Here is an 11,831-nt window from a genome sequence, read left to right on the forward strand (position 1 = left end):
TAGATTTTTCAATTACATCATTATTTAACTATTAACTTTTATGCTATTTCCAATTTTGCCCCTTGTTCACATTGTTTTCTTGCTTATTTCATACCCAAACCGTCCAGCCATTAACCTTTGGGTCTAATTGCTCTTTAAATCCATCTTTTTAAATACTTAAGCTATTTACTCACAATTTAACAAATTTTGCGCTATTTTCAATTTAGTCCTTTTAATTAATTAGCCATCCAAACGTTAAAATTTTCTAACGGAACTTTAATACTAACTCAATGACACTCCATAAATATTTATAAAAATATTTATAGCTCAATTTTCAACTTTGAGGTCTCGATACCTCATTTTTGACCCGTTTGACCTAATAAATTCTTTTAATTCACTAATTTCACCATTTCACAAATTCTTCTAAATTCTTACTTGACTCATAAATATTAAATTACTATCTTGTTCAATCTTATTTTTCGAATTTAGTGATCTCAAATCACCATTTCCGACACCACTGAAAATTAGGCCGTTACATGTATCAAGCCACTGTCTTTAAGGTGATATTCGCCCCTACCTATCTTTTGTGTACAAACGAGTTTCAAGCAAATTAACCTCAAGGATACAATGAAGCCAATGGCTATTTGCGTTTTGCACTGACGAGAATAACCCACTATACACTGAGCAATGTATGACAAAGAACTCAATTTTTATAAATGATTTCTGCAGTAATACTTTATAGAATAATCTAATAATATTAGAAAATGAAGGAAGGAAAGAAAGATTATTATAATTTGTTGGTATGATTTCCAAATGAAATCTCATTCCGAATAATAATGTCTTTAAAATAAACACATAATTTTTCATTTAATTATAACTATTCAAATAATATTATTTAAATAGTTATAATTCTTTTAAAAAATCAAATAATATAACTTTTGATTAATTACACCCATTCATTTATAGTTATTGGAATACTATAAATATTTGAAAATATTCCAACAATCTCCCCTCATTTTCAAAATATTTTAAATTTTAATATTCTTGGAAATCAATTTGCATAAATGAAGGTATCTTACGATTAAACCTTCACTTAGTGAAAACATGTTAAAGTTAATTGAAATTGCATGGTAGACTAAACTTTGAACCAACTATTTCATTTGATTAACCGAACACATCTCACACAATGATTTCAACATCGGTTAATGCATAGTATCTAGGGACACTATTATGGCCATGTGTCTGTGTCCTCTTTTCATGAGTGCTGTCAGAACCAAGCCATTGAGCTCCTAGAAGCGGCCACACTTCCACTCACATAGGTAGATCCCATCAAGAGTGTTCCCGTAATTATAACACTCTAACATATTTATGTTATGGGTCCATTAGGAGTACATTACTCATCCTTCCCTTATTATTACGGGTAACCAAGCACTTTAATCTTAGGATGGATTTATTTATAGTACTAACAGTCACATACTAATGATGTATTTTGTCTCATTGAACTCAAGACTTGATGTTATACCAAGCGTTAAGTCAAGTTTCCATCATGGGTGACTAATTAATGGGCTTGAGTCCTATTCCTTTTGAGGTCCTTTTTATTGCATCTCTAGCAAGACTTTTTGTCAAAGGATCCGCCAAATTTTCACTTGACCTTACATAATTAATAGTGATCACTCCATCAGAAATTAATTGTCGGACATGACTACGTCTTAATCCAATGTGTCTAGACTTTCCATTATATACTTGGCTATATGCCTTTGCTAGAGTAGCCTCACTATCACAACGGATAGAAATAGGTGAAATTGGCTTAGGCCATAAAGGTACATCATAAAGTAAATTTCTTAATCATTCTACTTCTTTAGATACAACAGCTAATGGAATAAATTCTACTACCATGGTGGAATCAGTAATACATGTTTGTTTCTTGGAACCCCAAGAAATGAATCCTCCACCAAGAATGAAAATCCATCCACTAGTAGATGCATGATCTTCCAAACCTGTAATCCAACTAGCATCTGAATGTCCTTTTAAAACTGGAAGATATCCATTATAACACAATCTATAGTTAATAGTTTTCTTTAAGTACCTAAGTACTCTATTCAAAGCTTGCCAATGCAAACTACTTGGATTACTTGTGTACCTACTCAATTTCCCAACAACATATGTAATATCTGGTCTTGTACAAGCCATTATGTACATAAGACAACTAATTAGACTTGCATATTTCAATTGATCAATTTTTCTACTAGTAGATACTAATTTTATTTGAGGATCCATGGGTGTAAATGCTGGTATACAGTTGAAAAGATTAAACTTTTTAAGCACCTTTACAATGTAATGTGATTGTGATAAAGCTATAGTGCTTTCATCTCGGGTTATTTTAATCCCAAGAATAACATCTGCTACACTCATATCCTTCATAGCAAAGTTGTTTGACAAGAATTTCTTTGTGTTTTCTATTTGTTCCAAATCCGTGCCAAAAATGAGAATGCCATCTACATATAAGCAAATTATGACACATTTTCCATTTTCAAATTTGCTATATATGCACTTATCAGATTCATTTATTTTATAGCCATTAGCTAAAACAACATTGTCAAACTGTTGGTGCTATTGTTTTGGTGCTTGTTTAAGTCCATATAGAGATTTAACAAGCTTACATACCTTATGCTCTTGTCCTGTAACAACAAATCCTTCCGGTTGTTCCATGTACACTTCCTTTCCAATTCACCATTTAAAAATGCAGTTTTAACATCCATTTGGTGAACAACTAAATTATATATAGAGGTAAGTGATATTAAGAGTCTAATTGTAGCAATTCTTGCTACTGGAGCATAGGTATCAACGTAATCAATACCTTATTTTTGTGTAAAACCTTTGGGTACCAACCTTGCTTTAAACTTATCAATAGTTCCATCGACCTTTATTTTCTTTTTGAAAATCCATTTTCAACATATTGGTTTGGAGCCCGGTGGAAGATCAACTAAGATCCAAGTTTGATTTCCCATTATTGAATCAATCTCATCATTTATTGCTTCTTTCCAAAAAACAGAGTCTTAAGATTTTATTGCCTCTTCAAATGTAATAGGATCAGATCCCGTATTATAATAATAAGATATCTTATTGCATATACTTTCACCTTTTCATTCTACAAGAAACATAATGAAATTTGGTCCAAAATCTTTGACCTTTTTAATCCTCTTTACTTCTTTTTAATTCTTGACAAGATTCATCATTATTATCAGTTTGTTCCAATGGAATCTCATTCTCATTTGAAGAATGAATCAATTGTTGTGGCTGTAATTGTCTTGATATAAAATTAAATCTATTTTCATCAAAAATAACATCTCTTAATTCAATAACAGTATTAATTGAAATTGAATCATTTGGTTCAATTACCATGAACCCATATGCCTTACTATTATGTGCATATCCTATAAATATGCATTCAATTCCTCTTTCACCTAAATTTTTAGGTTTAGGTGTTGGAACTTTGACAATAGCTCTACAACCCCAAACCTTCAAATAATTAAGGTTTGGTTTCCTTTTCTTCCATTGTTCATAAGGGGTTATTTTAGTTTCCTTATTAGGAATTCTATTCAATATATGACAAGCTGTTAGAACAACTTCTCCCTAAAAACCTTGTCCAAGATCTAAATATGATAATATTGAATTTACCATTTCAGTCAAGACTCTATTTTTCCTTTCAGATACACCATTTTGTTGTGGTGTGTAAGGGGCTAAAACTTGATGGACAATCCCAGTGGATTCAAAATAACTTGGATTATAATATTCTCCACCTCTATCAAATCTTAAGCACTTGATAAATGATTCACACTGAAGTTCAACTTCAGATCTATAAACTTTAAATTTATCAAGCGCTTCATCTTTTGAATGCAATAAATATACATAATAATATCTAGAACAATCAACAATAAAAGTAACAAAATATTTCTTTCCACCTAATGTAGGAGTATTATGCATGTCACATAAATCACTATGTATCAAATCAAGCAATTTTGTTTTTCTTTTATCCTTAGGGAATGGGTTTCTTATAATTTTTGTCAACATACATGTATTGTATTTTTCAATATTATTATTAAAAACAGGAATTAAATCTAACTTATACATGTCATTAAATTTCCTATAATTCAAATGACCTAATCTATAATGCCATAAACAAAAGATTTAATCATATAAATAGAAATAATATTTTTATTCTTATTAATAATATTTAGTTTGAACATACTCTCATACATATATCCTTTCCCTACAAAAATTCCTCCCTTAAACAAAATAAACTTATCTGCCTCAAAAACAAATTTGAAACCAAACTTATCTAACAGACTTCCAGACACTAAGTTCTTTCTAACTTCTGGTACATAATATACATCATTTAATGTTAAAACCTTTCCATAAGTGAATTGTAGTTCAGCAGACCCTTTGCCTTTGATTGCTGCGGTGGAAGAATTTCTCATGTACAAGACATTGTCATTTTCACATTGTGTGAACTTTGTGAACATGTTTTTGTCTTTGCACACATGTTTGGTTGCTCTGGTATCAATCCACCATGTATTATCATCTTGTGCCATATTAATTTTAGATATCACTGCAACAAAATTTTCGTTATTATCAACCTTAGAAGATGATTTCTTCTTTAAAAATTGACATTCATTCTTGAAGTGTCCCCGCTTACCACAATGATAGCATGAGCCCTTTTGTTTCTTTTTGAACTTAGGTACTCTATCAGTCTGTTTGAACTTTCTCTTGAATGGTTTAGTGGTCTGTACTTCCTTCGTAACATGCGCTTTGGCATTTTCAGAATTTAGATTCTGATATTGCCTTTGATATTCTTCTTCAATACGAAGATGATTTGCCAAATCCTCAAGAGATATTTCCTCTTTCTTATGTTTTAGACTTCTTTTAGAGTCTTTCCAAGATGGAGAAAATTTGTCTATTATGGAGGATACAACAATCATTTTATCCATTTTCATATCATATTGCTTGAATTGATTCAGCAACTTTTCAATATCACGGAATTGTTCCATAATAGAACGACCATCAACCATTTGATAATTATTGAAACGATTGACAAGAAATTTCTTACTTGTAACATCTTCAGTCATGTATCTTGTCTCTAATTTGTCCCATAATTCTTTAGCGGTGACATCGTTTTGGTAGGTGTCGAACAAACTATCAGATAAACCATTCAATATGTGGCCCATGCACATGTAATCAGCATTGTCCCATTTTTGTCTTTCTCGAGTTGTAGCAACAGATTAATTTTCAGTCTCGTCAGGTCTTGGAGTATCCAAAACATAAGCAATCTTCAAAGTTGATAATAAGAAGTGCATCTTTTTCTGCCATCGTCGAAAATTGCCTTCATCAAATTGATCAAGTTTGACAAAATTGGAAGCCAACTCCCTTAGTGTTCCACTTTCATGAGTTGTAGTAGGCATCATGAAATATAACCTTAAAATTGTTAGTACAAATCTCCAGTGAGAAAAATCTTGAACACACGAACAGAACTCGAACAAAAGAAGAAATAGGACAAGGCTCCAAGGCGTGTATCAAGCCACTATCTTTAAGGTTATATTCGCTTCGGTGTGTAAACAAGTTTCAAGCAAATTAACCTCGATGATACAATGAAGCCAATGGCTATTTGCGTTTTGCACTGACGAGAATAGCCCACTACACATTGAACAATGTATGACAAGGAACTCAATTTCTATAAAGGATTTCTGGAGTAATACTTTATAGAATAATCTAATAATATTAGAAAATGAAGGAAGGAAGGAAAGAATATTAGAATTTGTTGGTATGATTTTCAAATGAAATCTCATTCTTATTTATAGGAATTTTCATGTCTCTTCATAGGGACATATTTCATAAATAGGTATCTTTCGAATAATAATGTTTTAAAATAAACATATAATTATTCATTTAATTATAACTATTCAAATAATATAGTTATAATTCTTTTTTAAAAAATCAAATAATATAACTTTTGATTAATTACACCAATTCATTTACAGTTATTAGAACATTATAAATATTTGAAAATGTTCCAACACCTTATACATACAAATTTTAAGTCATAAATTGATTTAAAAATTCAAAGTCAAATTTACTTCACACCACCTCGCTTCAACCTCGCTTCATAGAACCACGCTAGATGTTTATCTTACCAAGGCCCATCACTTTGACAATGAAAAAAACCCACCATGTATCATTTGTCGGTTGTAAATTATGTCAATCTATCATTATGCATACCAAGAGGACTTTATGAAGGGACACATAGTTTAGGAATTGAATCCAAAGACACATATGAACAAGATTTTATGACTTATCTCTGAGTGCTGGCAAAATGATGCTCCTACTTACGAGGAAAAAAGATATAACCTCCTTTGACATTCTTCTTCTCAACTTTTTTTTTTCATTTCATCAACAAGATCATATAAAGAATTTGATCAGATAAACATCATGGATTGATTTAAAATTCTTCCAACTTAAAATGTAAACTAAAGAAATAATGCCATTGAGTACTTCAAAGTTTTTTTTTTCTTAAGTGAGCACTTGATTCACATAATGTAAAATTACTTAATAAATTACTGAGTATGTTTCCTCTTTTTTGTTCGTAAGATTTTATGTTTGATTGACCAGTTTTAAGATTAATTAAAAACAGATTTTATTAATTGTCTTTAATCATAAATAAGGATGAAAAAAATTAGTAAACTATAGTGAGAGGAAAGTTAAGTATGAAAATATAGGAAAAAACAGATAATAATATAGAAAATGATAATTTTTTCTGACTAATAAATAATCACTTCAAAACAATTAATATTCATGTGTCATAAATCAGACAATCTTTTCATCTAAAAATAAAATATAATTCCAAAATGTAAAAAGTACGATGAAAATATTAATTTTGATCCTAAAATTTAATTAAAGGAATAAATTACAAGGTTAACTACAAATTGATGAAAACAAGTGAGATAGGAGGCAGTATTAGAACGTTGTGTACAGTGCCAGTGGGTCATAAAAAGAAGGGAGAGCTCATAAACCGATATTGACAGCCTAAAAATATCTTTCGAGTATTTATTTAATTACAAGCTAGGGTTAATGGAAGTTGAGGCTGGGAGGAACACGAGAGCAAGCAAGTGGTGCTTACTTAGCTTTGCTTTTTTTTTTTTTTAATTTAAAAATTGACCACTTAGTTGGGTTTTGAGCCCTTACCTTACTATTATTATAATGGAAGCTGTGGTCATAACCTTGAGGCTTGAGTTTTATTTCTTCCATGAAGGGTTAGGAGAATTTTGCTCTACTGTTGTGATCATCCATTTTATTGCTAGATTTACCAAATTAGAGGAAAATTTTAACATCATGATTGGGTTTTGGAAATGCAATAAATATGTCCATATTAAATAAATAATGATCTGTCAAACAGTTCACCAGGATTTCGACCGATTTCTTTCAAATGAGGTTAGCAATAGCAAATCTTAAGAATTACAAATGTGGGTGCAGTGGGATCTTATTCTTATTCGGTCGCTTCTCAACTTTACATATTTTATCTCTTATATATATATATCCTTGAGGGTAATTAACTGCTTAAAGTAATATAGTTTTCTGTTCTATTTTATTTTAATTTTTGTGCCAAAAAAGATTATGCTATATAATGACAACCCTATTTATGTACTGTGATAATGGATTTTTTTAAAATATTTCTTTTGGGTATCTCACATTCATAATATTATAAATTTAATTGTCTGCTTTAAAGTCTTTAAAGTTAATTATCATCATGCATGATTGTTAATTAGATTGATGGCCCCATGTCCCTAAATAGATAGATGATGTTAAATTAGTCTAAAAAGACGATGAGGTATGCTCATTATCAAACCTCAAGTTTCTAATATTAAAATGAGTGGAAATTAATTATTAAAAAATGGTTGGTCCAAACAGAACAACAAAAAGAGCAATATGGTCTCCTCATCAGCCATTAATAATCTCCTCGTCATCCACGAATTGGAAGGAAATAGCATAAAATCATAAATAATTGTAAACAAAGACAAATTTGCTAGCTTATTGAAAATTATGACCGACCCATTGTGCTGGTGGCTGATACCTACAAACGCTAGGATATAAATGTGACATGGCAATGAAAATGAAAGAGAGAGAGGCCACATATAGGACTACTTTGGATTTCTTAACCCTGGAGTCACGGAATTATGTTATTCATAATTCCATGTAATATGTAAATACTGGTTTATTAGTAAATTGTTCAATTGAATTTCTTGAATGGTTGGACTTTTATAGTATATTTTGTTTTTATTTTCTATTATTTTATTAAATAATGATGTGGTTAGTTTTTTTTCTTTTTTTCTTTTTTTGAAGATAAAGATGTGATTAGTTAAATTAAGTAGTTTAACAATAAACTACATTTGGATATTGATATTATAATATTGGAGTATGGCGCGAAAGGGAACCGGTAGGGTCCAATAGGGTCCAATAGGAGTTGTCCTGTGTGTTAGGGGGGGCACTGCACGCTGCCCTTTCATGCCCATCGTTGGGTCTTTACTAGACCAATGTTAAGCCAGGACCACAACCCCCCCTCTTCTTCCTTCCTATAAGAAACCCCTCATCCAACATTGCGCTTTCACTTCCATCACCCACACTTGCTCTCTTTTAGTATTTTCTCTCCATTCATATTAATCACCAAAACTCTTCAACACCACGTACGAGGTAAAGATGAAGATGAGCAGTTCTGCTACCATGGGGGCCTCAAAGAGAAGGCTATCAAGCAGAGGCCTTGGAGGGGTTCTCCGAGAGCAAAGGGCTAAGCTTTATATTATACGAAGATGCGTTATTATGCTCCTTTGCTGGCATGATTGAAACTCCTACTCCTAGCCATGCTAATGATCATGGAGGATCTTGGGGGCTCCTCTTCTTTTCTTCTTCATTTGGTGGAGTGTAAATACTGGCAGTGGTCGGCGGATGTTATCGGAGAGTTAAGAAATTTTTTTGTATGCATTGGTCTTATGGCCTAGATGTAAATTAGATAGCTTGAATTAAAGCTTTGATATTAGTTAATTACTTAACAAATTATATGGGCGTTTATTCTTTAACATCTGCTTTCTGTGCCATGAATTACTTTATATGTTTACCGGCTTACCATAAACAACATCATTAGGTGACCCTAACTTTGAGTGCTACTATATTCCAACAATTTCTCATTGAATTATTCACTTTTAGTTATGCTTGGACCATGATGTTTTCCTTACTATTTGGTGATGTGAAGATTGATTGAGAGTCAGCAACTCCCATCCTTTTTTTCTTTTGGATAAAATGAAGTAGAATTAGGGATTCCTAAGCTATCGAGGATTTCAAAATTGGAATGCAACTCAAAATATATGTTGCTTTGGGAAAAGAGTTGCAGTCAACCTTCATGAGTTTCATTAGAGGACAAATTCATGAGGAGGATATTCCCCAGAGCTTTTGCCCAACTTGCCAATTCTTTTTGGATTGGCTTTTCATGATCTGCTCCAAGTTGTTTTGACTCGGGGGTTAGTTGCACAAGTTTAATGCATACAAATGGAAACGCCAAACAACTTGAGCAAGGATGATTGGTTGTAATTTTACTCACTTCAATTGGCAAATAAGCATACTCTTTGTTATGGGTTTTATTTGAAATTGTTTGAGTTAGGAATTAGGATGATGGTTGTAATAAGTGAAAATTACAAATCAAAGGAGTTAAAAGAAAAAAAAAGTGGGTTTTGTTTTATCATCTTGTATCTTAGTCCCAAAACTATTCTATAGAACATGATGAAAGTTTTGACCAGTCCCATGTAGGTAGCATTTTAGGGGGAGGGGCCGGAGTAATAAAGTAGGAAACAAACAAGCAACTAAAAATGGGTACGAGTTGCAGATATTTGATTAGATCCCTGTTTATGGGATCATGATTCATGACTACCTGATACTAAAACTAATGATGGTAGAATGCATTGCAAACTAGTTTAATTCTGCAATTATTTTCATTCTTTACACTCCCTTCCCAAAAACCAGGACCATATTTTATCAATAAACATATAACAAGCTTAGTGGTAAGCTAAGGTTATAAATATTATAAACTAACTAAATTAGTTAAAAGAGGTCCCCATCGTCCTTGTTTTAATTTTTCTTGTCTTGGACAAAACACCATAAGCCCATGTTTCAATCTCTAAAGTTAATACTTGATTAATAAACTCTACTAAACAATTTAATGGTAAGTTGAAAATAAAAGCATGGAGAAAGGGGTGAGTTGGGGGGGCAGGTGAATTATTGGATCACAACTCAGAACCCACATTCACGTGCGCCAATGGCATCCCAAGGGTAGAGACGGTCCTCCCTCACCGTTTTGTCTTTTATAAAACGTGGGATGCGGATGGGTGGGTGAAAGTGAAGAGGTAAAAAAGGGAAGAGAAGTTAAAGAATTTGGTGGTGAGGAGTCAGCACAGCAGTGAGCAGCAGCAACACATAGGCAGCAAAGCTTTAATATTCTATTGTCGGCCACATCTAAGATGAGATTAGGACGGTCAAGGTGCCACTTTTTTCAAACTCAACTGCCACTCACTACTAACTTCTTCTTATTATTAATACTATATAAGAAGTAATTAGGTATAGGGCCTAGAGAGAGGGGAGGACAAAAAGCCTAATGGATTGGGGTGAAATGTGGTCAAAAGACATAAGCCCACGTGCGCCTCCTTATCCACAAACCCCACCACCACACATGGGTGTCTCAATCCTTTTCAACCTACAAGAATATTAAATATATCATAGCATTGGGGTCCCCGCTTTCCCCTCATTTTATTATTTTTTCCGTTTATTTTTTGAATTGGATGGATAGTTAGATCGGTTAAATCACCTTTTATTATTATTATTTTGATTGAGTTAATTGCCAAGTAAATTAGCAGAATATACCAATTTTGAAAGATAATGAGGAAAATGAGTCAATTTTTATTATATTTAAAAAAATAGATTGATTTTAGAGAAGAAAACTAAAAGCGCATTATGTAAGATGTGTTTTTAGTTGAGGTGGTGGTGATCGCGCATTGTAAGACACGTTTTCAGTGTCCTTGTTGTCACCTCAATTGAAAACGTATTTAGCATCCAATGGTATATTTTTTCAACGAAAAACTTTTTTCTAAATTTTTCAACGGAAATTTTTTTTCTAACATCTAAAACTGACTAGTTTATTTGCTATATATATAAATCCAAGCCATTTTCTTTCTTTTGCGTTCAAATCTAATCTCTCAATTCTCTCAACTATTTAATTCTCAAATTTTCATTTTATTTTTCTCAAAATATTGTTGTTTTAATTTTATATTTCATAATTTATTTGATTTTAATTGACTTTTATAATGATAATTTTGCTTATGCTAACATTATTAATTTTATCATTTTTATGTTTATATAATTAGACCGAAAATCAAATTTTGAGACTTACATACACAATTTAACTGCATTAATAATATATCAATATTTACAATTTACCAAAATATAGAAGCAATGAAAAATTTGATTATTGTATTTTATGGCCGTGTGACCCCTATTTTTATTTTTTTAATTTTTTTTAAAATTTCCTGTTTTGCTTCAAAATGATCCCTGAACATTTTTAGGGCTCGGTTTAAGGCTCATAAGTGTATTTTTACTTTAAATAAAATGTTTTTTTGAATGTTATTATTATATTTGAATGATTGTTTCTGTTTGAAATTAAACGTTTCTAATTGTACTGTAATACTTTGTAACCCTAATCCAGCGATGGAGACGAGTTAGGGGTGTTACAACCACTGTCAACTAGGGGCGCGAATTATACTTCA

At 31.7% G+C, this 11,831-nt stretch overlaps 1 protein-coding gene across 1 annotated transcript; it reads left to right on the forward strand.

Annotated features, from left to right (window-relative positions):
- The first annotated feature begins 8,597 nt into the window (after positions 1 to 8,597).
- On the forward strand, positions 8,598 to 9,078 carry LOC108482435 (small polypeptide DEVIL 4-like). Its single transcript, XM_017785567.2, has one exon. It carries the CDS (start codon positions 8,725 to 8,727, stop codon positions 8,866 to 8,868), a length of 144 nt encoding a protein of 47 aa, XP_017641056.1. The 5' UTR covers positions 8,598 to 8,724; the 3' UTR covers positions 8,869 to 9,078.
- The last annotated feature ends 2,753 nt before the right edge of the window (positions 9,079 to 11,831 follow it).

Source organism: Gossypium arboreum, chromosome 12 (assembly GCF_025698485.1).
Source record: "Gossypium arboreum isolate Shixiya-1 chromosome 12, ASM2569848v2, whole genome shotgun sequence".
Taxonomy (NCBI): domain Eukaryota; kingdom Viridiplantae; phylum Streptophyta; class Magnoliopsida; order Malvales; family Malvaceae; genus Gossypium; species Gossypium arboreum.

Bases quoted from the DNA above. Each gene is read 5' to 3' on its own strand.
- LOC108482435 (XM_017785567.2), top strand. From the start codon at position 8,725: ATGAAGATGAGCAGTTCTGCTACCATGGGGGCCTCAAAGAGAAGGCTA.